The 26,990-nt window shown below is 62.7% G+C and overlaps 2 protein-coding genes across 2 annotated transcripts; one reads left to right on the top strand and one right to left on the bottom strand.

Moving 5' to 3' along the window:
* Positions 1-11,555: 11,555 nt before the first annotated feature.
* On the bottom strand, positions 11,556-18,381 carry PLD3 (phospholipase D family member 3). The gene is made up of 12 exons (XM_074571358.1): positions 18,335-18,381; positions 16,943-16,981; positions 15,927-15,977; positions 15,641-15,798; positions 15,370-15,553; positions 14,447-14,567; positions 14,215-14,342; positions 13,867-14,067; positions 13,642-13,781; positions 13,382-13,547; positions 13,162-13,261; positions 11,556-12,145 (listed from the first exon to the last, which is right to left on the bottom strand). Exons 2-12 carry the CDS (start codon positions 16,967-16,969, stop codon positions 11,892-11,894), a joined length of 1,530 nt encoding a protein of 509 aa, XP_074427459.1. The 5' UTR covers positions 16,970-16,981; positions 18,335-18,381; the 3' UTR covers positions 11,556-11,891.
* Positions 18,382-18,505: 124 nt separating this feature from the next.
* CUNH19orf47 (chromosome unknown C19orf47 homolog) lies at positions 18,506-26,582 on the top strand. The gene is made up of 9 exons (XM_074571360.1): positions 18,506-18,587; positions 21,169-21,236; positions 21,572-21,659; positions 22,015-22,129; positions 22,248-22,329; positions 23,389-23,520; positions 23,713-23,859; positions 24,157-24,227; positions 24,734-26,582. The coding sequence occupies exons 2-9, from the start codon at positions 21,218-21,220 to the stop codon at positions 25,196-25,198; spliced, it is 1,119 nt and encodes a 372-aa protein (XP_074427461.1). The 5' UTR covers positions 18,506-18,587; positions 21,169-21,217; the 3' UTR covers positions 25,199-26,582.
* Positions 26,583-26,990: the final 408 nt, after the last annotated feature.

Below are 26,990 nucleotides of genomic sequence, written 5' to 3'. Positions count from 1 at the left end.
GGTTATCCCAACCCAAAAATAAAAAAAGCGCCGGAAGCCGGGATTCGGGGTGGGGAGGGGGACGTCGGACGCCGGCGGCGCTGCCTGGCGATGTGACGGTGCCGCCGCCGCAGGTGAAGGAGCTCGGCGCCGCCGTCTACAACTGCAGCTGCTTGGCTCAAGATTTAAGGAAAATTTTCGAAGCTTATTGGGCTCTGGGCGTTCCCGGCGCTTCCATCCCGGCGCCGTGGCCGGAAAATTATTCCACCGCCTTCAACATGGAGACGCCGTTGGAATTGAAGCTCAACGACACCGCCGCCGCCGTCTACTTCTCGGTACGGCCCCGAATCGGTGCCACGGTTGGCGTGCCGAGGAGCGGCGGCGGCGGCGGTTTTGATCCGTATCCCGTGATTCCGGCAGAGCTCCCCGCCGCCTCTCTGCGCCGAAGGTCGCACCCCGGATCTGGGCGCCCTCTTGGACGTCATCGACGCCGCCGAGGCCTTTGTCGACGTCGCCATCATGAGCTACCTCCCCACCACCGAATTCTCCCACCCCCGAAGGTCCCTACGATCCCGCGCCGATCCCGGTTTGCCGGCGCGCCGCCCCCCCCTCCTCCCCCCGCGGGGCCGTTCCTAAGTCTTTCCCCTCCCCCAGGTTTTGGCCGGCCATCGATAACCGGCTGCGCCGAGCCGTCTTCGAACGGGGCGTCAAGGTTCGCTCGTTGGCGGCTTGTTGGCGGCACAGCTCGCCCGCCATGTTCCCCTTCCTCCGATCCCTCGCCGACAACCGCACCGGCTACGGCGTGGAGGCGGTGGGTATCGTCGGCGGGGGGGGGGGAACACCGCGGCGCGAGAGCAGGGAGTCCGCGGCGCTCTTGCTCACCGGAGAGAGCCCGGCGGAGGGCAACGGAAGACGATGGAGGGGTTGGAGCATCTCCCGTGCGGGGAGAAGCGGAGGGAGCTGGGACCCTTCAGCCCGGAGAGGAGAAGGCCGAGGGGAGGGGAGTGGGACGGGGCGACCCCGAGAGTTCCCTTCCAAGGCGGAAAAAATTCCGTGATGCCGCGATTCCGTTGGCAGGCTGGAGAAGGCGGCGGGTGACCAACCTCGTGACCTTCCGCGATGGAGCGACGGGGCCATCGGGGGACAGAGCCGGGCACGAACGGCGTCTCTCCGGATTTCTGTAAGGCCTTGGACGTGGCTCCCCCCCCCCCCCCCCCGCAACATCCTTCTCCCTAAATCGGGAAAAATACGGATCGGATGGGCGGACCGTTGGGCGGACGAGGAACCCCAGAGGGCGGTGGTCAACGCCTCCGTGTCCTCCGTGTTTTTTCTTGCCCACCAGCCGGCCCTGCGCGTTTTCCAGCACCCCGGCTGCAAGTCACTGGAGGGTCTTTACGCCCCCTCCTCGCCGATCCGTCGTCGCCTTCCCACGAAACCGAAAGAAGGGGCCTTGTCTCCACCGGCAGGATCCCAGGAGGGAGGAAAAGACCCCAGCCCGGCACCAGTTGCCGCGGCCCTGCCCCGTGATGTCACCAAGGGGGGCCCTGATGTCCCCGTGATGTCACCAAGGGGGGGGGGGGGGGGGCGTGCCTCCCTGCCCTCCTCTGAAGGGGGTGCGGGCACCGCGGGGAGCCAGCAGCAGCCATCGCGTGGGCAGCCTCGGCCTCCGCCACCCCGGTGGTCTCGACGTTGCCGTCCCTGGGTGCCCAGGAGGACCCTGGGGGATCTGCCTTGCGGTTCCGCGCCGGTGACCGAGACCGGAGCCGGCGCCATGGGAAACTCCGACGTCCCCCGTGTGGCTCAGCTGGCCCCGTTCCTGCTTCTCATGATGGGGCTCAGCGTGTTCTCTTCTCTCCTGCGGAGCAAACGTCTCCGGGTGGGTGACTGCCGCGCCGCGCCGGGCCGCGATGGCGCCGGATGGCGTTGGGGGCCGCGGCGCGGGGCCGGGAGCTGCTGCCGTCTCACCAAGCTGCTTTGGGTCCTGCAGAGGTGGTGGAAGAAGAGGAAGAGAGGGAAGAAGGCGGCGAGAGCCCGGCCGAAGGAGCGGAGAGGTGAGTGGCCCCGGCACCGAGCCCCCCGGCAAACGCCCGACGCCCCACGGCAGCCCTGAGCCGGGGCTGTGCCGGGGGCTGCCGCCCGCTCACTCCGTCTCCTCCCTCGGCAGCTTCTCGGCCAGAAGATGAAGGAGCAGAGCCCAGGCGGACGCCGGAGGAGCGGTGAGCGTGGGGGAGACCCCCGGATCCTGCCCCGGCCCCTCACGCCGTGCCCTGCCCGCGGGTGCCGCCGGAGGGGCCGGCGCGCAGCAGGGGGGGTCTCTTCCTTCTCCTCCTCCGCAGGGCGACGGCGGAGGCGTCGGGGAGGGAGCTCCCATCCCGGCGGATTCCGCTCCCCTCCCAGGCGACGATCTATTACCGAGGCAGCGACGGGTTGCTGCACCCCCTGCCTCTCCCGGCCACCCGGGACCCCGGGACCCCCGGCACCAACCAGGGCAACGGGGCGGAGGACCAGGACCCACCACGGGAGCAAGAGCAGGTCCCCGGGGATGTCCATCTGCCCCCCGGTGGGGCACCAGCCACGGCCGCGGCCAAGAGGGTGCACTTCCAGGAGGACCCCGCCTGCTCCGACCGGGACACCCAGGTAAAGACGGAGCTGCCGGATGCGGCGTCTGTCCGGGCCCAGCGGTGGGGGGGCAGCGGGGGGTGTCAGGGGGTCTGCGGTGGGACCTTCACCCCCTGACAGCGCGGAGAAGCCGGAGCAGCCGGGGGTGCGAGTGTGGCCCCCAGCACCTTGAGGCGGAGTTGCCCGGGGAGGGGGAAAATGGAATCGTAGAAACATGGAATGTGTGGGGTTGAGAAGGGACCTTGAAAGGTCGTCTAGTCCAACCCCCACCATGGAGAAGGCTGTGGATGGGGACACCACATCCAAGGACTCCACACCCAAGGACTCCACACCCAAGGACTCCACATCCACATCCAAGGACTCCATCCAAGGACTCCACATTCAAGGGCTCCATCCAAGGACTCCACATCCAAGGACTCCACATCCACATCCAAGGACTCCACATCCAAGGGCTCCATCCAAGGACTCCACATCCACATTCAAGGGCTCCATCCAAGGACTCCACATCCAAGGACTCCACATCCACATCCAAGGACTCCATCCAAGGACTCCACATCCAAGGACTCCACATTCAAGGGCTCCACACCCAAGGACTCCACACCCAAGGACTCCACACCCAAGGACTCCATCCAAGGACTCCACATCCAAGGACTCCACATCCAAGGACTCCACATTCAAGGGCTCCACATCCAAGGACTCCACATCCAAGGACTCCATCCAAGGACTCCACATCCACATCCAAGGACTCCACATCCAAGGACTCCACATCCAAGGACTCCACATTCAAGGGCTCCATCCAAGGACTCCACATCCACATTCAAGGGCTCCATCCAAGGACTCCACATCCAAGGACTCCACATCCAAGGACTCCACATCCACATCCAAGGACTCCACATCCAAGGGCTCCATCCAAGGACTCCACATCCACATCCAAGGACTCCATCCAAGGACTCCACATCCAAGGACTCCACATCCACATCCAAGGACTCCACATCCAAGGACTCCACATCCACAACCAAGGACTCCATCCAAGGACTCCACATCCAAGGACTCCACATCCACATTCAAGGACTCCATCCAAGGACTCCACATCCAAGCACTCCACATCCAAGGACTCCACATCCAAGGACTCCACATCCACATTCAAGGGCTCCATCCAAGGACTCCACATCCACATCCAAGGACCCGGAAACGGGGCCAGACGGGAGCATTGGGGATTATGTCTGGTTGGACTCGATCTCAAAGGTCCTTTCCAACCCTGAAGATTCTATGATTCCATGATTCCTGCTGCCACGGGCAGGAGCTCCCTGGCAGAGCCCAGAGCCCGCATGTGGCCGGGCAACCTCGGGGCCGTGCAGGGCGGGACGGTGCCTGCGGCAGGGCTGCTGCCGGCTGCGGCACATGGGGGGCTGCGGTGTGGGGCAGGGAGCGGCTCCCGTCTCACACCGCTCCTGTGGGTACTTGCAGAGCTGCTGTAAGGAGTCGGAGCTTGAGACAAGCGCGGAGAGAGCCCGGCTGGAGGAGCGGAGAGGTGAGTGGCCCCGGCACCGAGCCCCCCGCAAACGCCCGACGCCCCATGGCAGCCATGAGCCGGGGCTGTGCTGGGGGCTGCCGCCCGCTCACTCCGTCTCCTCCCTCGGCACCTTCTCGGCCAGAAGATGAAGGAGCAGAGCCCAGGAGGACGCCGGAGGAGCGGTGAGCGTGGGGCAGACCCCCAGATCCTGCCCCGGCCCCTCACCCCGTGCCCTGCCTGCGCTGGGCAGCCCTGCCGGAGGGTCCGGGAGGCAGCGGGGGGTCTCATCCTCCTCCTCCTCCGCAGGACGAAGGCGTCGGGGAGGGAGCGTCCGTCCCCGCGGGCTTCCCCGGCTTCTTCCAGCTGGGCTGCCCTCGTCCCCGGCTCCCCGTCGGGGCCGCTGCGGCGCTGCCTGGAGCGGGGGGAGTACGGGGAGCTGAGGGGCTGCCTGCTCTTCGAGAGCGACTTCGCCCAGGTGAGGGGAGGCTCCGCGGGGGGGTGGCCGGCCTGGGGTCCCTCACTCACGGCCCCGTGTCCCCGCCGTGTCCCCCTCCGCCCTGTCCCTGTCTCCCTGCTCTCCATGTGCCCTCAGCCCCGTGGCCCCCCGCTCCGTAGAATCATAGAATCAATCACAGAATCATAGAATCAATCATCGAATCAATCACAGAATCAATCATCGAATCAATCATAGAATCATAGAACCAATCACAGAATCATAGAATCAATCACAGAATCACAGAATCAATCATCGAATCAATCATCGAATCAATCATAGAATCATAGAATCGATCGTAGAATCAATCATAGAATCAATCATCAAATCAATCACAGAATCAATCATAGAATCAATCATAGAATCATAGAATCAATCACAGAATCAATCATAGAATCAATTATAGAATCAATCATAGAATCAATCACAGAATCATAGAATCAATCATCATATCAATCATAGAATCAATCATAGAATCTATCATAGAATCGATCATAGAATCAATCATAGAATCATAGAATCAATCATAGAATCAATCATCAAATCAATCATAGAATCAATCATAGGATCAATCACAGGATCAATCACAGAATCATCGAATCAATCATAGAATCATAGAATTAATCATCGAATCGATCACAGAATCATAGAATTAATCATCGAATCGATCATAGAATCATAGAATCATAGAATCAATCATCAAATCAATCACAGAATTATAGAATTAATCATCGAATCAATCATAGAATCATCGAATCAATCGTAGAATCAATCGTAGAATCATCGAATCAATCATCGAATCAATCATAGAATCATAGAATCATAGAATCAGTCATCGAATCAATCACAGAATCATCGAATTAATCATCGAATCAATCATAGAATCATCGAATCAATCATAGAATCATCGAATCAATCATAGAATCATCGAATCAATCATCAAATCAATCATCGAATCAATCATCGAATCAATCATCGAATAATAGAATCTTCACGGTCGGAAAGGCCCTTTGGGATCATCTTTTGAGTTTGTGCCCGTTGCCCCTTGTCCCGTCGCCGGGCACCACCGCCGACGTCCTGGCCCAACTCTCCGGGCACGGCCGATCCGCCCCGTTTTTTTGCTTTGTTGTTATTTTTTTTGTTTTAACGGGGCGAAGAGCACGCTTCGTCCGTGCCGCCCTTCGCCGGCTTCTCCAGGAGAACGCCGCGGCGTGTGGACGGGGTGTCAAAGGCCCGACCAAAGTCCAGGCCCGCAACGGCCACGGCCTTCCCCGCCCCCCACGGTGGCGGCAGGAGATCGGGTTGGTCAACGCGGGACCTCCCGTGCCCGAAGCCCTGCGGGCTGGCCCCCATCCCCCGCCTTGCCCCGCGCTTGCCGTCACACCTCGCTCCAGACGATCCTCTCCGTGATCCGCGTCCCCCCCGCCGCCGCCAAACCCTCCGGTTACCCCTGAGCCCCGTCCCCGCAGGTGACGCGCGGCGGCGAGGTGGCCAACCGGGTGACGATGGCCGTGGCCGCCACCAGCCCCCTCCTGCCCGTCCCCGACCTCCTGCTGCTGGCGCGGACGGCGTCCCCCGCCTCCCCCGACGCCGAGGACCTCCAGCTCACCCAGTGAGTCCCCGCGCGTCCCCAAAAGCGTCCCCAACACCCCCTCTCCCTCCCCCCCGGCGTGTCCGTCCGTCCCAACCGACCCCTGACGGCCCCTCGTTCTCCCCGCCAGGATGCTGCCGCTCTCCTGCGTCCGTCTGTCCGCCCACAAACCGGAGCGTCACCAGCTGCGGGTCCAGCTTGTCACCGGCCGCAGCTTCTGCCTCCAGCTCCTGGCCCCCCCCCGGCACCTCCATCACCTCTTCATCTGCTGGCTCCGGCTCCTCTTCCTCCTCGGAGCTCAGGACGAGCGCGGCGAGAGCCCGGCCGGAGGAACGGAGAGGTGAGCGGCCCCGGCGCCGAGCCCCCGGCAAACGCCCGACGCCCCACGGCAGCCCTGAGCCGGGGCTGTGCCGGGGGCTGCCGCCTGCTCACTCCGTCTCCTCCCTCGGCAGCTTCTCGGCCAGAAGATGAAGGAGCAGAGGCCAGGCGGACGCCGGAGGAGCGGTGAGCGTGGGGGAGACCCCCGGATCCCGCCCCGGATCCTCACGCCGTGCCCTGCCCGCCGGCCCAGGAGGGGGTGCTGCCCGCGGGTGCCGCCGGAGGGGCCAGGGCGCAGCCGGGGGGTCTCTTCCTTCTCCTCCTCCGCAGGGCAAGCGCGGAGCCATTGTTGCCCCACTTCAGAATCAACGGCCTCCTTTACTTCCCGTCCCCGGTGGGGTCGCTCCGGGATGCCGAGAGCCGCCGTTGTCCCCGGCTCCGCGCGTCGGCCACGGAAGAACCCAGGGCTCCGGTTCTCCCCCTCAGAGAGTTCTCCGGGGGAGCCGCGGTTCCATCCGACAGCGGAGCCCGCGGGCACGGAGTGAGGAGAGTTGGGGAGGCTTCAGCGAGGCGTTCGGCACGGTCTCCCCCAGCGTCCTCCTTGGGAAGCGCAGGAAGTGTGGGGCGGATGAACGGACAGCGCGGGGGGGGGATGGAAAACTGGCTGAAAGACAGAGCTCGGGGGGCTCTGCTGGAGGTTGGCGACGCGCGAGTCAAGTTGGAGGTCGCCGACAAGTGGGTCTAGTTGGAGGTCGGCGATGAGTCTAGTTGGAGGTCGTCAACGAGCAAGTCAAGTTGGAGGTCGCCGACAAGTGGGTCTAGTTGGAGGTCGCCGACGAGTCAAGTTGGAGGTCGGCGATAAGCAAGTCAAGTTGGAGGTTGGCGATGAGTCAACTTGGAGGTCGCCGACGAGTCGAGTTGGAGGTCGGCAACGAGCAAATCTAGTTGGAGGTTGGCAACGAGTCAAGTTGGAGGTTGCCGACAAGTCGAGTTGGAGGTCGGCGATGAGTCTAGTTGGAGGTCGCCGACGAGTCAAGTTGGAGGTCGGCGATGAGCAAGTCAAGTTGGAGGTCGCCGACGGGCAAGTCTAGTTGGAGGTCGGCAATGAGTCAAGTTGGAGGTTGGCAATGAGTCTAGTTGGAGGTCACTGACGAGTCTAGTTGGAGGTCAGTGACGAACAAATCTAGTTGGAGGTCGGCGACGAGTCAAGTTGGAGGTCGCCGACAAGCAAGTCAAGTTGGAGGTCGCCGACGAGTCAAGTTGGAGGTCGCCAATGAGTCAAGTTGGAGGTCACCGACGAGTCAAGTTGGAGGTCAGCAATGAGTCTAGTTGGACGTTGCCGACGAGTCAAGTTGGAGGTCGTTGACGAGCAAGTCAAGTTGGAGGTCGGCGATGAGTCAACTTGGAGGTCGGCGATGAGTCAACTTGGAGGTCGCTGATGAGTCACGTTGGAGGTCGGCAACGAGTCAAGTTGGAGGCCGACGATGAGTCTAGTTGGGGATTGGCGATGAGCGGGTCTAGTTGGAGGTCAGTGATGAGTCTAGTTGGGGGTCGGTGAAGAGTCTAGTTGGGGGTCGGCGACCAGCGGGTGGCCGGAGGCCGGGCCCAGGCTCTCGTCAGTGGTGGCCGGGGCCAGGCCGAGGGGTGACGGGCACAAACTGGCCGTTGTGGCCGTTTCCAGCCCAACGGGAGGAGGAACTTCTTGACCTCGGAGGCGGGAGGGCAGAGCCCTGGCACGGGCTGCCCGGAGAGTTGGCGGGAGGAGGCTCCGTCTCCGGAGACATCCCAAACCCACCCGGACGCGCTCCGGGGACCCTGCCCTGGGGTGGGGGGGGGACCACCCTGCTCTGGCAGGGGGTTGGAATGGAGGATCTCCAGAGGGTCCTTCCAAGAGCTGGTGGCTCCGGAGCACGAGTCCTGCAAGGAACGGCTGGGGGGGGTTCGGCCTGGAGAAGAGGAGGCCCAGGGGGGACCTTCTCGCTCCCCACAACTCCCCAAAAAGGGGGGTCGGGTTCTTCTCCCAAGGGACGGGCCACGGGACAAGAGGAACCGGCCTCGAGTTGCGCCGGGCAGCGGGGGGGAGGTTGAGGATGGATCCCGGGGAAAATTCCTTCCCCGAAAAAGGGCTGCCGAGCGTCGGAAGAGGTCACCCGGGATCGGGGGGGGGGAGGAGTCGCCATTCCCAGGAGGGACCGAAAAGCCGGGAAGACGCGGCGCCGAGGGCCGCGGGAGCGTCGGGGCTGAGGGTCGGACGCGACCGTCCGAAAGGTCCCTTCCAACCCCGGCCACCTTCCTCCTCCTCCTCCTCCTCCTCCTCCTCCGCTTCCGCCGTTCTAAATCTGTTTTCTCCCTTTTTGTTTGTTTTTTTTTTTTTTTTTTTGTTTTTTTCTTTTTGTTTTTGTTTTCTCTCGACGCCCAACAAACGAAATAAAGTTTTTGGATTTGGGAAATTTAATTCCGCCCCCGCCCCCCCCCCCCAAAAAAAAAATTGAGCGTAAAAACCTGCCGGGCGCAATTCCCGTCGAGAAAGAAAAGAGTTTGGGGGACACGGTTCCGTCCCTTCCTCCGGAAATCAGGGCGATGGGGACCCCAATTAGTGCCTCGGGGACCCCGATTAGCGCCGCGGGGACCCCAATTAGGGTGATGGGGACCCTAATTAGCACCACGGGGACCCTAATTAGCACCACGGGGATCCCAATTAGTGTCACGGGGATCCCAATTGTCACCCCAGGACCCCAATTAAGGTGATGGGGACCCCAATTAGTGCCACGGGAAGCCACTTAGTGTGATGGGGACCCCAATTAGCACCCCAGGGACCCCAATTAGCACCACGACCCCAATTAGGGTGATGGAGACCCTAATTAGCCCCACAGGGACTCCAATTAGCACCACGGGGATCCCAATCACTGCCACGGGGACCCCAATTAGCACCCGAAGGGACCCCATTTAGGCTGATGGGGACCCCAATTAGCACCCCAGGACCCCAATTAGGGTGATGGGGACCCCAATTAGCACCCCAGGACCCCAATTAGGGTGATGGGGACCCTAATTAGCACCCCAGGGACCCCAATTAGCACCACAGGGACCCCAATTAGGGTGATGGATACCCTAATTAGCACCCCAGGGACCCCAATTAGCACCCCAGGACCCCAATTAATGCCATGGGGAGCCCAGTTGGCACCACAGGGACACCAATTAGCGCCACGGGGACCCCAATTAGCGTGATAGAGACCCTAATTAGCCCCCCAGGGACTCCAATTAGCACCACGGGGATCCCAATTAGTGCCACGGGGACCCCAGGGACCCCATTTAGGCTGATGGGGACCCTAATTAGCACCCCAGGACCCCAATTAAGGTGATGGGGACACCAATTAGCACCACGGGGACTCCAATTAGCGCCACGGGGACCCCAAAGAGGGTGATGGGGACCCTAATTAGCACCCCAGGGACCCCAATTAGCACCACAGGGACCCCAATTAGTGCCATGGGGACCCCAATTGTCACCCCAGGGACTCCAATTAAGGTGATGGGGACCCCAATTAGCACCACAGGACCCCGATTAGGGTGATGGGGACCCTAATTAGCACCACACGGACCCCAATTAGCTCCACAGGGACGCCAATTGTCACCCCAGGGACTCCAACTAGGGTGATGGGGACCCTAATTAGCACCACAGGGACTCCAATTAGCACCACGGGGACCCCAATTAGTGCCATGGGGACCCCAATTGTCACCCCAGGACCCCAATTAAGGTGACGGGGACCCCAATTAGAGCCCCAGGACCCCACTTAGTGTGATGGGGAACCCCAATTAGCACCACAGGACCCCCATTAAGATGATGAAGACCCTAATTAGCACCCCAGGACCCCAATTAGCACCCCCGGGACCCCAATTAGCGCCACAGGGAGCCCACTTGTCACCCCAGGACCCCAATTAGGGTGACGGGGACTCTGATTAATGCCACGAGGACCCCAATTTTCTCCCCAGGACGCCTAATTGGCACCCTCGGGTGCATCCTCCAGGCGCTTCGAGGCCCTGGGTGTTGGGGGTCCCGGGTGCCCCGGGTCCCCACCAAGGGGGGGGACCCCCACCCATGGGTGCCGCTCACCCCCTCCCTACGCTTCTCCCCGCCCCGGCAGAGAGCTCCGGCGACGCGGCACGGCCCCGAACGCCCCCCATCCCAACCCATCCTATCCCAGTCCATCCCACCCCCATCCCATCCCATCCCATCCCATCCCATCCCATCGCCATCCCAGTTCATCCCATCCCAGTCCATCACAATTCATCCCATCCCATCCCCATCCCATCCCAGTCCATCCCATCCCAGTCCATCCCATCCCCAAGCCATTTCATCCTGTTCCAGTCCGCCCCAGTCCATCCCATCCCCATCCCATCCCAGTCTGTCCCATCCCCATCCCATCCCATCCCCATCCCATCCCAGTCCATCCCATCCCATCCCATCCCATCCCATCCCCATCCCATCCCAGTTCATCCCATCCCAGTCCATCCCAATTCATCCCATCCCATCCCCATCCCATCCCATGTCATTCCATCCCATGTCATTCCATCTCATCCCATCCCATCCCATCCCATCCCATCCCAGTCCATCCCATCCCATTCCATCCCATCCCATTCCATCCCATCCCATCCCCATCCCCATCCCCATCCCATCCCAGTCCATCCCAGCCTACCCCATCCCATGCTGTCCCAGTCCATCCCATCCCATCCCCATCCCATCCCCATCCCATCCCAGTCCATCCCACCCCATCCCAGTTGATCCCATCCCATCCCCATCCCAATTCATCCCATCCCATCCCAGTTCATCCCAGTCCGTCCCACCCCGTCCCATCCCATTCCAGGGTTGGGGGAGGCTCGGATGGGCTCCGGAGGCCGCCTTGGAAACCCTCGGCCGTAGCCGGGCGCTTTCCTCCCGGCGCCCAACCGACGGCGCCCGACTCCGGCAGCCGAGAGCTCCCCAAAGACCTTCCTCTCCCTCGCTTTCGGCAAAACCCCGGCGGGGAGGAAAAGGCGGACGCAACGGGATGAGGCCGGGCCGGATCCTCCCGCCGTCGCTTCTTGGAATAAACGGCGTTTGCCGCCAAACGTGACATTTTGTCGCATTTTTTTACCGGGATGGGGGTTGGTGCAGCCGAGATTCGGTGGCGGGGGGGGGGGGGCGCCGGCGCCGGCGCGGCATTTGGCAACCTCGGGGAGGCCGAACTCACCGACGGCGAGGCAAAATTTGCAGGAAAACGTCGCTTTTTTGCGGGTTTTTGGTTTTGACTCTTTTGGGCGCTTTTTCGGTTCCGTTTCGCCGCCCCGAAATCGGCGGCGCCGGGGCCGAAGCGGTGAAGGGGGTGGTGGTGGGGGGGGGTGTTTCACCGCTTGCCCCCTCCCGCCGCCCCGCAGACGCTCCCCCACCGCTCGGCGTCGCCGATGTCGGCGCTGTACCGGGAATTCCAATCCCGCTCGAAAACCGCCTGCAGCTGCTCCCGCAGGGTGACGCCGCCATCGCCGCCGCCATCGCCGCCGCCATCGCCGCCATCGCTGCCGCTTGGGCTCGCCGTTTGGTTCACCACCAGCGCCGAGCCCGCCGTCCGCGTGAAATAGTCGCCGGACCAGTTGGACGTCCCTGAAAGATCGATTTTAGGGTTTTTTTGGGGGGGGGGGGCGGTGGGGCTGCCCCACACGGTCCTGCTGTGGGTCCGGCTGGGAAGGGGGGAAGGGAATTAAGGGGGGAGGGGGACACCCCGAACCAGGGTGGGGGCTATGGGGCGCCCCACTGTGGGGTTTTAGGGTGTGGGGACGGGGCAGGGAGCTATGGGGTGCCCCACTGTGGGGTTTTAGGGTGTGAGGACAGGGCAGGGAGCTATGGGGTGCCCCACTTGGGGGTTATAGGGAGCTAGAGTAGGGCAGGGAGCTATGGGGCACCCCACTTCGGGGTTGTGGGGTGCCAGGATGGGGCAGGGAGCTATGGGGCACCCCACTTTGGGGCTGTGGAGTGCCAGGACAGGGCAGGGAGCTATGGGGCGCCCCACTTGGGGGTTATAGGGAGCTAGGGCAGGGCAGGGAGCTATGGGGCACCCCACTTGGGGGTTGTGGGGTGCCAGGATGGGGCAGGGAGCTATGGGGCGCCCCACTTGGGGGTTGTGGGGTGCCAGGGAGGGCCCTATGGGGCACCCCAATTTGGGGTTGTGGGGTGCTGGGGCAGGGCAGGGAGCTATGGGGCACCCCATTTTGGGGTTGTAGGGTGTGAGGATGGGGCAGGGAGCTATGGGGCGCCCCACTTGGGGGTTATAGGGAGCTAGGGCAGGGCAGGGCGCTATGGGGCACGCCGCTTGGGGGTTGTGGGGTGCCAGGGAGGGCCCTATAGACAGCCCAATTTGGGGCTTTAGGGGGCCAGGACGCTATGGGGCACCCCACTTCGGGGTTGTGGGGTGCCAGGACGGGGCAGGGAGCTATGGGGCGCCCCACTTGGGGGTTGTGGGGTGCCAGGGAGGGCCCTATAGGCAGCCCAATTTGGGACTTTAGGGGGCCAGGACGCTATGGGGTGCCCCCCTTGGGAGCTGTGGGGTGTGCCAGGACCCCTCAAAAACCATTCCCCCCCCCCCGGCGCCGCCGTCCCCGCCGCGGCGCCGCGGCGCTCACCGATATACGCCGCCTTCTCCGTCACCATGTACTTGTTGTGGTTGACGCGGGCGTAGGGGATGCGGGCTTGCGCCGCGCTCGCCGGCACCACGAAAAGCCGCTACGGGCCGGGGGGGGAAGCGAGGAGAACGTCACCCGCCGAAAGGCGGCCGCGCCGGCCGGCTCCCCGCGGTGCCCCCCTTTTTCCACCCCCCCCCCCCCCCCCGCCGACGATACCCACCACCTCCACGCCGTAGCCGGTGCGGTTGTCGGCGAGGGCGGCGAGGGATCGGAGGAAGGGGAACATGGCGGGCGAGCTGTGCCGCCAACAAGCCGCCAACAAGCGAACCTTGACGCCCCGTTCGAAGACGGCTCGGCGCAGCCGGTTATCGATGGCCGGCCAAAACCTGGGGGAGGGGAAAGACTTAGGAACGGCCCCGCGGGGGGAGGAGGGGGGGGCGGCGCGCCGGCAAACCGGGATCGGCGCGGGATCGTAGGGACCTTCGGGGGCGGGAGAATTCGGTGGTGGGGAGGTAGCTCATGACGGCGACGTCGACGAAGGCCTCGGCGGCGTCGATGACGTCCAAGAGGGCGCCCAGATCCGGGGTGCGACCTTCGGCGCAGAGAGGCGGCGGGGAGCTCTGCCGGAATCACGGGATACGGATCAAAACCGCCGCCGCCGCCGCTCCTCGGCACGCCAACCGTGGCGCCGATTCGGGGCCGTACCGAGAAGTAGACGGCGGCGGCGGTGTCGTTGAGCTTCAATTCCAACGGCGTCTCCATGTTGAAGGCGGTGGAATAATTTTCCGGCCACGGCGCCGGGATGGAAGCGCCGGGAACGCCCAGAGCCCAATAAGCTTCGAAAATTTTCCTTAAATCTTGAGCCAAGCAGCTGCAGTTGTAGACGGCGGCGCCGAGCTCCTTCACCTGCGGCGGCGGCACCGTCACATCGCCGGGCAGCGCCGCCGGCGTCCGACGTCCCCCTCCCCACCCCGAATCCCGGCTTCCGGCGCTTTTTTTTTTTTTTGGGTTGGGATAACCCCGGCGCCGGTTGGCGGCGGCGCCGCCGCTCACCTGGGTCAAGGACCTCCAGTCCATGTTGGCGCTGCCCACGTAGAGGTGGGTGCCGTCGACGAGCCAGAATTTGGTGTGCAGCACGCCGCCGGTGAGCTGCGGCATGTCCACGGCGCGCACCGCCGCCCCTGCGGCACCACAGATCGGGCGTTGTCCCCCCCCGCAAAAAAAATTTAAAAAAAAAACCAAAAAAAAACCATTTTGGGGAGGGTTTTTTTTGGCCATCGCTCACCGCTCTGCTCCAGCGCCCGCAGGTCATTCAACGGGGATTTGGCCGAGGGGCGGCTGACGGCGACGCGGACGGCGACGCCGCGCCGGGATAAGCCGAGGAGTTCCTGCAGGATTTGTTCCCCCTGGAGCGGCGGCGGCGGCGGCAGGGTTTGAGGGCGGAAATTCCAAAAAAAAAAAAAAAAAAAAAAAAAGGCGAAATGGTGAAAAATGAAGAGAAGAGGAGAAAATAGAGGCCGGCGCCGGGTTCAAGCAGCGGAATGGGAGGCGTGTGCCGGATGGCGCCGGATGGCGCCGGACCTGGGAAGCGGAGGGTTCGCGTGTCCGCGGTTTGAGGCTGGAAATTCCCCCCCAAAAAAGGAGAAATGGTTAAAAGTGAGGAGACGGGGGGGGAAAAGAGCGTCCGGCGCCGGGTTCAAGCGCCGGAATGGGAGCCGCGTGCCGCGTTGTGCCGGACCTGGGAAGCGGAGGGTTCGCGCGTCCGCGGTTTGAGGCTGGAAATTCCCCAAGAAAAGGCAGAAACGGTTAAAAATGAGGAGATGGAGGGAAAAGAGCATTCGGCGCCGGAATGGGAGGCGTGTGCCGGATGGTGCCGGATGGCGCCGGACCTGGGAAGCGGAGGGTTCGCGCATCCATGGTTTGAGGCTGGAAATTATAAAAAAAAAAGGAGAAATGGTTAAAAATGAGGAGATGGAGGGAAAAGAGCGTCCGGCGCCGGGTTCAAGCGCTGGAATGGGAGCCGCGTGCCGCGTTGTGCCGGACCTGGGAAGCGGAGGGTTCGCGCGTCCGCGGTTTGAGGCTGGAAATTCCCCCCAAAAATGGCAGAAATGGTTAAAAATGAGGAGACGGAGGGGAAAAGAGCGTCCGGCACCGGGTTCAAGCGCCGGAATGGGAGCCGCGTGCCGCGCGTGCCGGATGGCGCCGGACCTGGGAAGCGGAGGGTTCGTGCGTCCCCGTGTCCTCGTTGGTGAGGGTCCAGTAGAAGGAGGCGATGTCCAGGCTGCGGTTGACGCTCCCCAAAAGGTTCATCCAGGTAAAAAAAGTGGAGGGATTCCGGATGGAATCGTTCCCGAAAATCATTCCTTCCGGGATGCTCTCCGCCAGGACGATCCTGCGGGAGAAAAATGGGTGTGGGGAGAGCGTCACGCCCCCCAACGTCGCCCCACGTCACACCCCCCCCCAACGACCGTCATCGTACCGGCACGTGTCGCCGCAGGATCCGGCGGCGTCGCCGCGGAATGCCGAGCTCGGCCGGAGGTTGAGGAAGAAGAGGAAGAGGAGGACGAAGAGGGCGAGGAGGAGGGTGGAGAGGAAGGCGCCGCCGGAGCGCAGGGCGGCGGAGGGGGGGTCGGCGCCCTGTAATTAAGGAATTAATTAATTAACTAATTAATTAAGGGGGTTTAAAGCCGCCCCCCGCAAACAACGGGGGGATCCGGCAAAGGGATGGCACCGGATTCGGCCCAGGGTCGGGGGGGGTCGGTTACCTTCGGTGGGGAGCAGTGGGGCTGCCCCACAGAATCCTGCCGTGGGTCCAGCTGGGAAGGGGGGCAGGGAATTAAGGGGGGACGGGGACACCCCGAACCACGGTGGGGGCTATGGGGTGCCCCACCGTGGGGTTGTGGGGTGCCAGGACGGGGCAGGGAGCTATGGGGCGCCCCACTTGGGGGTTGTGGGGTGCCAGGATGGGGCAGGGAGCTATGGGGCGCCCCACTTTAGGGCTGTGGGGTGCCAGGGAGGGCCCTATGGGGCACGCCGCTTGGGGGTTGTAGGGTGCTGGGGCAGGGCAGGGAGCTATGGGGCACCCCACTTCGGGGTTGTGGGGTGCCAGGACGGGGCAGGGGGCTATGGGGTGCCCCAGTTTGGGGTTGTAGGGTGTGAGGATGGGGCAGGGAGCTATGGGGTGCCCCACTTGGGGGTTGTGGGGTGCTGGGGCAGGGCAGGGAGCTATGGGGCACCCCAGTGTGGGGTTGTGGGGTGCCAGGATGGGGCAGGGAGCTATGGGGCGCCCCACTTGGGGGTTGTGGGGTGCCAGGATGGGGCAGGGAGCTATGGGGCGTCCCACTTGGGGGTTGTGGGGTGCTGGGGCAGGGAGCTATGGGGTGCCCCAGTTTGGGGTTGTAGGGTGTGAGGATGGGGCAGGGAGCTATGGGGTGCCCCACTTGGGGGTTGTGGGGTGCTGGGGCAGGGCAGGGAGCTATGGGGCACCCCAGTGTGGGGTTGTGGGGTGCCAGGATGGGGCAGGGAGCTATGGGGTGCCCCAGTTTGGGGTTGTAGGGTGTGAGGATGGGGCAGGGAGCTATGGGGTGCCCCACTTGGGGGTTGTGGGGTGCTGGGGCAGGGCAGGGAGCTATGGGGCACCCCAGTGTGGGGTTGTGGGGTGCCAGGATGGGGCAGGGAGCTATGGGGCGCCCCACTTGGGGGTCGCGGGGTCGCCAGGACGGGACAGGGAGCTCCGTGCCCCCCAAGTTGGGGGGCTGGGGGGTGCCGCCCGCGCCCATACCTGCCGGTAAATGCCGTGGGGCTTCATCCCGACGCCGCGCTGGAACCCAACGAACCGGATTTCTCCCCACATTCCCGGGCGGGCGCGGAGTCACTCCCCACGCTCCACACACACACTCCCCCCCCCCCTCAAACTTCCAGGGGGGGGATTTTCGGGGTACGGATGAAGGCGGCGACCCCCCCTAAAAATCCAGTTTTGGGGGAGGGGGGGCTGAAGCTTTCCCCGGCTGCCCCACGGCGTCGGGACGCTCACGTGCTGTGGGGCGGGAAGGGGAAGTGCCGGATCCTTCCCCCACCCCATTGACTCATCCCCTTTGCGAAATGGGGTGGGGTGGGGGGGGGGGCACCCGCCCCACCCCCAAATTTGGGGATTTTCGGGGGGGCAGGGACACGTTTAGGGGCGAGTTTAGGGACGGGTTTGGGGCCAGGGAGGGATTTCAGGGCGAATTCAATGGATTTTAGGGCGAATTCAAGGGCCAGGGACAGGTTTAGGGGCGAATTTAGGGGACAGGGACGGATTTAAGGACGAATTAAACTTATTTAAGGGCAAATTAAATGCCCCAGGACGCATTTAATGCCAAATCAAACGGCCAGGGACACATTTAGGGACGAGTTTAAGGCCAGGGAGAGATTTAAGGCCGGGTTTAGGGACAGGGACAGATTTAAGGCCATTTTAAATGACCGGGGACACGTTTAGGGACGTGTTTAGGGGCAGATTTAAGGCCAGGGACAAATTTAATGCCAATTTAAATGGCCAGGGACACATTTAGGGGCGAGTTTAAGGGCAGATTTAAGGCCAGGGACAAATTTGATGCCAATTTAAATGGCCAGGGACACGTTTAGGGGCGAGTTTAAGGGCAGATTTTAGGCCAGGGAGAGATTTAATGCCCATTTAAAGGACACGGGACACGTTTAGGGGCGAATTTAGGGACAGGGACGGATTTAAGGCCAAATTAAACAGCCAGGGACGTATTTAGGGGTGAGTTTAGGGCCAGGTTTAAGGCCAGGGACGTATTTAATACCAAATTAAATCGCCAGGGACATATTTAAGGCCAGGCTTAGGGACAGGAACAGATCTAAGGCCAAAATAAATGCCCAGGGACATGTTTAGGGGCAAGGTTAGGGACAGGGACAAGTTTAAGGCCAAAATAAATGGCCAGGGACACGTTTAGGGCCGGGCTTAGGGACAGGGACGTCTTTTAGGCCCAAATTTAATGACCGGGGCCGGGTTTAGGCCCAGTTTGGGGGGCAGCGTGACGTTTTGGGAGCCAATTTTCGCCCCGGGACGTATTTAGGGCCTGGTTCGGACGGGGTTTAAGGTTTGGGACGCGTTTAAGGCCTCGGTGCCCCCCCCTCCGTCCCCGTCCCCGTCCCTCCCCCCCCCGCCCCGTACCGGAGACACCGGCGTCCGCGGGGGCGGTTGATCCCGGAGCCGGCCGCTAGGGGGGCGCTCTTCGGTCCTCCAGCGCTCTATGGTCGCCCCGCCCTTCAGTCCCTCCCGCGCCACCGCTGCCTAGAGCGGCCCCCCCCCCCCGCCTCACCCCGGGGGGACGCGCTGGGCCGGGCGGCGAGGTCACTTCCGGCGCTCTGTGGCCGTTGTTTCCGGTGGGGCCCGGCCCGGCGGCGGCGGGATGGGGAACGGAGAGGTGAGGGGGTGGGGGGGGGCCGGGAGGGAAGGGGAGGGGCTGTGGGGCAGGGGGAGGGGACGGGACGGGAGAGGGGGGGCTGTGGGGCAGGAGGAGGGAGCGGGGAGGGGGTGTGGGGCAGGAGAAGGGGGCGGGGGGGTATGTGGGGCAGGTGGAAGGGAAGGCGAGGGGCAGTGGGGCAGGAGAAGGGGATGGGGGGGGCTGTGGGGCAGGCGGAGGGGGCAGGGAGGGGTCGTGGGGCAGGAGGAGGGGGTGGAGAGGGGGTGTGAGGCAGGAGGAGGGGGTAGGGGAGGACGTGGGGCAGGAAGGGGCTGTGGGGCAGGAGGAGGGGGCATGTGGGGCAGGTGGAGGGGTCGGCGGGGGCTGTGGGGCAGGAGGAGGGGGCATGTGGGGCAGGTGGAGGGGTCGGGGCGGGGGCTGTGGGGCAGGAGGAGGGGACAAGGGGGGCTGTGGGGCAGGACGAGGGGGCATGTGGGGCAGGTGGAGGGGTCGGGGCGGGGGCTGTGGGGCAGGAGGAGGGGGCATGTGGGGCAGGTGGAGGGGTCGGGGCGGGGGCTGTGGGGCAGGAGGAGGGGACAAGGGGGGCTGTGGGGCAGGAAGGGCTGTGGGGCAGGAGGAGGGGGCATGTGGGGCAGGTGGAGGGGTCGGCGGGGGCTGTGGGGCAGGACGAGGGGGCAGGGAGGGCTGTGGGGCAGGAGGAGGGGACAAGGGGGGCTGTGGGGCAGGAGGAGGGGGCATGTGGGGCAGGTGGAGGGGTTGGGGCGGGGGCTGTGGGGCAGGAGGAGGGGACAAGGGGGGCTGTGGGGCATGAGGGGCTGTGGGGCAGGAGGAGGGGGCATGTGGGGCAGGTGGAGGGGTCGGGGCGGGGGCTGTGGGGCAGGAGGAGGGGACAAGGGGGGCTGTGGGGCAGGAGGAGGGGACAAGGGGGGCTGTGGGGCAGGAGGAGGGGGCATGTGGGGCAGGTGGAGGGGTTTGGGGCGGGGGCTGTGGGGCAGGAGGAGGGGACAAGGGGGGCTGTGGGGCATGAGGGGCTGTGGGGCAGGAGGAGGGGGCATGTGGGGCAGGTGGAGGGGTCGGGGCGGGGGCTGTGGGGCAGGAGGAGGGGACAAGGGGGGCTGTGGGGCAGGAGGAGGGGGCAGGGAGGGCTGTGGGGCAGGAGGAGGGACAAGGGGGGCTGTGGGGCAGGAGGAGGGGGCATGTGGGGCAGGTGGAGGGGTCGGCGGGGGCTGTGGGGCAGGAGGAGGGGGCATGTGGGGCAGGTGGAGGGGTCGGCGGGGGCTGTGGGGCAGGACGAGGGGGCAGGGAGGGCTGTGGGGCAGGAGGAGGGAACAAGGGGGGCTGTGGGGCTGGAGGAGGGGGCATGTGGGGCAGGTGGAGGGGTCGGGGTGGGGGCTGTGGGGCAGGAGGAGGGGACAAGGGGGGTTGTGGGGCAGGAGGGGCTGTGGGGCAGGAGGAGGGAGCATGTGGGGCAGGTGGAGGGGTCGGGGCGGGGGCTGTGGAGCAGGAGGAGGGGACAAGGGGGGTTGTGGGGCAGGAGGGGCTGTGGGGCAGGAGGAGGGAGCATGTGGGGCAGATGGAGGGGTCGGCGGGGGCTGTGGGGCAGGACGAGGGGGCAGGGAGGGCTGTGGGGCAGGAGGAGGGGGCAGGGAGGGCTGTGGGGCAGGAGGAGGGACAAGGGGGGCTGTGGGGCAGGAGGAGGGGGCATGTGGGGCAGGTGGAGGGGTCGGGGCGGGGGCTGTGGGGCAGGAGGAGGGGACAAGGGGGGCTGTGGGGCAGGAGGGGCTGTGGGGCAGGAGGAGGGGGCATGTGGGGCAGGAGGAGGGGTCGGCGGGGGCTGTGGGGCAGGAGGAGGGGGCAGGGAGGGCTGTGGGGCAGGAGGAGGGGACGAGGGGGGCTGTGGGGCAGGAGGAGGGGGCAGAGGAGGGGCTGTGGGGCAGGTGGAGGGGTCGGGGCGGGGGCTGTGGGGCAGGAGGAGGGGACAAGGGGGGCTGTGGGGCAGGAGGAGGGGGCATGTGGGGCAGGTGGAGGGGTCGGCGGGGGCTGTGGGGCAGGACGAGGGGGCAGGGAGGGCTGTGGGGCAGGAGGAGGGGGCAGAGGAGGGGCTGTGGGGTAGGAGGAGGGGTCGGCGGGGACTGTGGGGCAGGAGGAGGGGGCAGGGAGGGCTGTGGGGCAGGAGGAGGGGGCAGAGGAGGGGCTGTGGGGCAGGAGGAGGGGTCGGCGGGGGCTGTGGGGCAGGAGGAGGGGGCAGGGAGGGCTGTGGGGCAGGAGGAGGGGGCAGGGGGCGGCTGTGGGGCAGGGGGAGGGGACACGGGGGTTGTGGGGCAGGAAGAGGGGGCAGAGAGGGGCTGTGGGGCAGGAGGAGGGGGCTTGGGACAGGCAGAGGGGGCGGAGAGGAGGTGTGGGGCAGGGGGAGGGGCTGTGGGGCAAGAGGAGGGGGCAGCAGGGGCTATGGGGCAGGTGGAGGGGACAGGGAGGGGGTGAAGACGGGGCTGTGGGGCAGGAGTAGGGGCTGTGGGGCAGGAGTAGGGGCTGTGGGGCAGGCCGGGATGGGGGGCAGCAGCACCCACTCTCTGCCCCCCAGGCTGCTGCCGGCGCCGCCGCCTGACCCGCCGTCCTCCGCCTCCTCCGCCATGGTGTCCGTCACCATGGGTAAGGCCCATTCCCGCCCCCCCCCCCCCCCAACAAAACCCCCCGAAATTCCTCAAAACCCCCCCAAAACCGCCTCTCCTCAACCCTCCCCCCTCCCCCCACCCTGCCATCCCGAGACTTTTCCTCCCCTTTCCCATTAATCCCCCCCCCCGCGACAGCTGGGAACGCCCGGAATGAACCTCTGGGGGCCGCCGCCTGCCCAAACCCAGGCCCCTTCCCCCCCCCCCACCCCACCCCCCCCCGCTTCTTTTTTTCTGCTTAATTTCTCTTTTTTCCCGGCTTTTGGGGTTGTTTTTTTTTTTTTTTGGTTTTGTTTGGTTTTTTTTTTTTCCCAGCGACATCCGAATGGATTCAGTTTTTCAAGGAAGCCGGAATTCCCCCGGGCCCCGCCGTCAACTACGCCGTCACGTTTGTGGATAACAGGTGAGGCGGGGGAATAAACCCCCCCCCCGAAATCCTCCCCCCACACACGCCCCCCCCCCCCCCCCCCCCCCCGGTGAGGTCGGAGGAAGGAATTAAGCCGTTATCCCCCTCCTTAATTAATTCCGTTAATTATTATTCCTTTGCGTCGAACGTTCGTCGAACATCGCGGCTTTTATTCCCCGCTTCTTTTTTCATTCTCCGCTTCTTTTGGCTTCGCGGCGCTGTCGCCGCCGGGCCGGGGGCGTCGGGATGCTGCGCCTTAATTAACGGGAGCTCGTTAACGCCGGGGGGGGGGGGGGGGGACACGGACGGACGGACGACACACCTCGTTAAATCCGGCTTTTTCTCCTCGCAGGATCCAGAAGAACATGCTGTTGGATCTCACCAAGGAGCTCATGAACGAGCTGGGCATCACGGTGGTGGGCGACATCATCGCCATCCTCAAACACGCCAAAATCGTCTACCGGCAGGTACGGAAAAACCGCGCCGACGGAATTTTTTCCTCCGTCGCTTCCGAAGCCGGGGGAGGGCGGGGGGGGGGACCAAAAAAACCAACCCTCTTCCCGTTTTTTTTTTTCCCTCCTTCAGGAGATGTGCAAAGCGGCCACCGAATCGCTCTACCCCGGCTCCCCCCCGCTTCAAGCCGAGCCGCGCCGCAACGCCGCCGGCGGTGAGCCCAAAGGTTCCGGGGAGATGAAATTTAATTCCGAGCGTTAAATCCGTTCGGGAAAAAAAAGGGGATTGGGAAGGATCCGGCTCTTTCATTTAGATGAATCCACAGATTTTTGTCGCCGAAATCCCGCTGGGTTTCAAACCTCGCCGTGCCGCGCCACGCCGGCGTTGAGCGCAAAGGTTCCGGGGAGATGAAATTTAATTCCAAGCGTTAAATCCATTCGGGAAAAAAAAGGGGATTGGGAAGGATCCGGCTCTTTCATTTCGCCGAATCCCCGGATTCTTGTCGCCGAAATCCCATGAGGTTTCAAACCTCGCCGTGCCGCGACGCCGCCGGCGGTGAGCCCAAAGGTTCCAAGGAGATGAAATTTAATTCCGAGCGTTAAATCCGTTCGGGGAAAAAAAAGGGGATTGGGAAGGATCCGGCTCTTTCATTTAGCCGAATCCCCGGATTCTTGTCGCCGAAATCCCGCTGGGTTTCAAACCTCGCCGTGCCGCGCCACGCCGGCGTTGAGCGCAAAGGTTCCGGGGAGATGAAATTTAATTCCAAGCGTTAAATCCATTCGGGAAAAAAAAGGGGATTGGGAAGGATCCGGCTCTTTCATTTAGCCGAATCCCCGGATTCTTGTCGCCGAAATCCCATGAGGTTTCAAACCTCGCCGTGCCGTGCCACGCCGGCGGTGAGCGCAAAGGTTCTGGGGAGATGAAATCCTCCCCTCGCCCCCATTCCGAGTTTTAAATCCATTCGGAAACGAAGGGCAGAACCCCCGCCTGCCTTCCCCACCTTCCCGGGAAGGATCCGGCTCTTTAATTTAGCCGAATCCATGGATTTTTGTCGCCGAAATCCCGCCGGGTTTCAAACCTCGCCGTTCCACGATGCCACAAGCGGGAGGTTTTGGAGAGACGAAATCCCCCCTCGCCCCCATTCCGAGCGTTAAATCCGCTCGGAGAAAAGGGGCTGGGAAGGATCCGGCTCTTTAATTTAGCCGAATCCACGGATTTTTGTCGCCGAAATCCCGCCGGGTTTCAAAGCTCGCCGCGTTCCTTCCCCTTCCAGCCGCCAGCCGCATGATCGCCAACAGCTTGAGCCGCGACTCGCCTCCCGCCGCGCCCCCCCTCCTCCGCCAACGGCCCCCCGCTTCCAAAATCTCCGTCACCGTCTCCAACAATCCGGGTGCCGCCAAGGCAGGTAGGGAAGGCGCCGGAGCCGGAAAACCAACGCTTTTCCCCCCTTCCCGCCCCCCCGCCGTTTTTTCCCCCCCCAAAATTTTCCCGCCCTCCGGGCGGAAAGCGGCATTAAAACGGGGAGAGGGGGGATTTCCCGTGGAAAAACGGGATGGTTTCCCGGCCCTTCCCGACCCTTCTTACATCCTCTTCCCAGGTTTCTGCGGCGGGGCGGAGGAAAATCCCGCCATCCCGGGAAAACGGCGGCGGGTGACGGCAGAAATGGAAGGGAAATACATCATCCACATGCCCAAGGGCACCACGCCGCGGACGAAGAAAATCCTGGAGCAGCAGGCGGCCAAAGGTTTGGGATCGTCCGTTTTCCTCATTAGTCCCAGTCGTTAACGAATTCCCGCCAGGATTTTCCCATCCCGAGAGTTTTCGGGGGACGAATCTCGTTATTCCAAAGCGCCGGAAAGTTTCCGAGCTTCACGTTACCGTGGAGCGGGTTTTATTTCCTCCCCACCTCCATCCTCCGTGGGTAGGATGGGGCTGAGACTCCGGCAGCTGACCCAGCGGGGAGAATTCCCAAAATTCCAGGGAGAATTCCCCCCCCCCAAAAAAAAAAAAACAACCCCCCGCCCGGCGTTTTCTTTTGCAGGTCTGCAGCGGACGTCTGTCTTCGACCGGCTGGGAGCCGAAGCCAAAGCGGACGCCGCGGCGGGAGGGAAGGTGAGAAGAACCCGGGATTTTCGGCTGTATCCACGCGGAGATCCCGCCGTCCCCTTCTCCCCCAAAAGATTATTCCGGGATTCGCCCCGGAAGGGGCTGAAGGAAGCGTGAAATAAGTGGGGGGGGGGGAAAAAAAACACAGGGAAAGGCGGGTTGGAGCCAGCGGGTCCTCGATTTCCCGGGCGATTCCCGTCTGCGCTTTTATTCCCACCCCTTCCATGGGGGATCCGGGATGGTTGGGTTTTTTTTCCCCCTCCTCGGGAAGTAAAAATTCCTCAGCCTGGAATTGCGGGGGGTGGGCGGGGAAAGAAAAAAAGAGAAGAAAAAGAAGAGGGAATGGGATTTTATGGACCCGTCTGTGGCCTCGTCCGTAATCTGGGGCGGTATTCCGCCTCGTTACAATCCCCAAAACGCCTCTTGTCTCCGTGGCGGGGATGGAATTTGGGAAGCGGAGGGAAAAGGGGGATGCTGACACCCCACCCCCCCCCCTTTTCCTTGTCTCCCAGCCCAGGGGGGTCTTCAGCCGACTGGGTGACGCTTTGGGGCCCGAGGGGGACGAAGCCCCCGAGAGCGACGACGACGACGACGATTCCTCTTCCGTCCTCCAATACGCCGGCGTCCTAAAAAAACTCGTCAAACCCTTCCGGAAGGAAAACGCGGAATCGGAAGGGAAAGCGGAAAAGAAAATCGTCGGGTCGGAAGCCAAAAAACCCCTCGTCGGTGCCAGGAACGTCGCCGGGATCCGTAAACCGCCGCCGCCGTCGCCGCCGGCTTCCCAGACGGTATCGGGAGAAGCCCAGGATAGCGTCGTCACCAGCAGCAAGGATAAAACGGAACGGGAATTCCGGGTGACCATCAAAAGGACCTGGGGATGCGGGAAGGTGAGCAGCACCAGCGAGAGTCCCGGAGCGCAGATGGACAGTGCCGGCACCGTCAGCGTCTTCAAACGCCTCGGGAAGAAACCGGATTGATTCCCACTCTTTTCCCGTCGCCATCCTTCCCGCTCGTCCCCGACGGTTTTCCGCTCGTCCCCGACGGTTTTTCTGCTCGTCCCCACGGTTTTCCGCTCGGTCCCGCCCACTCTGTTCAACCCTCCCGAGCCTCATCCCGCTTTTCCCCTTTGGCTCATCCCTTGACAAGCGTTAGGGGAAATCCCGCCGAAATGAGGGGAAACGACCCTAATCCCGCCGGGAAAGGGTGTTTATCCCACAGGGAGAGGCTTTGTCCCGCGGGGAGACGCTAATCCCGTGGGGAAAGGACCCTCATCCCACTAGGAAAAGGACCGTCATCCCATGAGGAGCTGCTTCATCCCACGAGGAGCTGCTTCATCCCACAGGGAGACGCTAATCCCACTGGGAAAGGACCCTCATCCTACTGGGAAAAGGACCCTCATCCCACGAGGAGATGCTTCATCCGATGGGAAAACAGAAATCCCACGGGGAAAGGATCCTCATCCCATGGGAAAAGGACCCTCGTCCCATGGGGGGGATGCTTCATCCCGCGGGGAATCACGAATCCCACGGGGAAAGGACCCTCATCCCACTGGGAAAAGGACCCTCATCCCGCGAGGAGATGCTTCATCTGATGGGAGAACAGAAATCCCACGGGAAAACACGAATCCCACAGGGAAAGGATCTTCATCCCATGGGAAAAGGACCCTCATCCCACTGGGAAAAGGACCCTCGTCCCATGGGGGGATGCTTCATCCCGCGGGGAATCACGAATCCCACGGGGAAAGGACCCTCGTCCCGTGGGGAGATGCTTCATCCCACGGGGAAAACCCGAATCCCACGGGAAAACCGCGGGGGAAAGAGGGGGGAAAACCCCCTTCCCGACGGATTTCCAGCCTCCTCCCGGCAGCTGAGAGGCCAAATCCGTCCTCTCCATCTCCCACCGGCACCAAAACCCCCTTTTTCCCCCCCCCCGCCTTTCTTTTCCCCTTTTTCCGCAGTTTTTTTCCTATATTTAGGAATTCCGGAAAACTCCCTGCAGAGGGTTGTTGGGTTTTTTTGTCCTCCCCCCCCTCCCCCACCCCCCCGTATTTTTTTCTGGGAGTTTTTCCCCGTTTTATTTAGGAATTTGCACCAAAAACGACTCCGGAAAACGAGCTTTACGGAGCGGGATTCTTAATTTTTCCGCCTTTCCGAGCAGCCTCGAAATATTTAATAATAATAATAATAATAAAAACCCCCAAAACATCAAAAAACTCCTCGGGGGCTGGAAGAAAAAAAAAAAAACAACAAAAAAAAACCCCAAATTGCCTTAATTTAAGCGACACCTTTAAGCTCATCCCGCCGCCAAACCCTAAACCGGGGTCGTTTTTTTTCTTTTTTTTACCGAAATTATTTATTCCCCCCCCCAAAAAAATCCGCTTCTCCCGCCGAATTTACATCCCCGGCCTTCGCCCCGCCGCAAAAGGCGGAAAAGGGCTTTTTTCTCCTCAAAATAAAGACAAGGCCGGGGGGGGGAGGGGGGGGGCCGAGTCGGGCCTGTAACGGCGAGTCTTTTTAATAAGAAAAACAACCATTAATTTGATTATTTTACCTGATATTTTTGAGGGGGGAGGAGGGGGGGGGGGGGCAGGTTTTCCTTCGCCGCTTGCGTTTGCTGTGTGGAAAAAAAAGCCAAAAACGAGTGGATTTTTTTCAGTTTGTTTTTTTTTTTTTCCCCTCAGTTTTTCAGTTTTTGCCTTTCGACCCGCGGAGGAGCTTTTATTTTATTTTATTTTAATTTTTTTTTTTTTTTTTGGGCAAATAAAAGCGT

The sequence above is a fragment of the Larus michahellis genome, unplaced genomic scaffold, assembly GCF_964199755.1.
Source record: "Larus michahellis unplaced genomic scaffold, bLarMic1.1 SCAFFOLD_417, whole genome shotgun sequence".
NCBI lineage: Eukaryota > Metazoa > Chordata > Aves > Charadriiformes > Laridae > Larus > Larus michahellis.
Note: the sequence above shows the minus strand (reverse complement) of the source record. Positions and strands in the feature narration are given on the sequence as shown.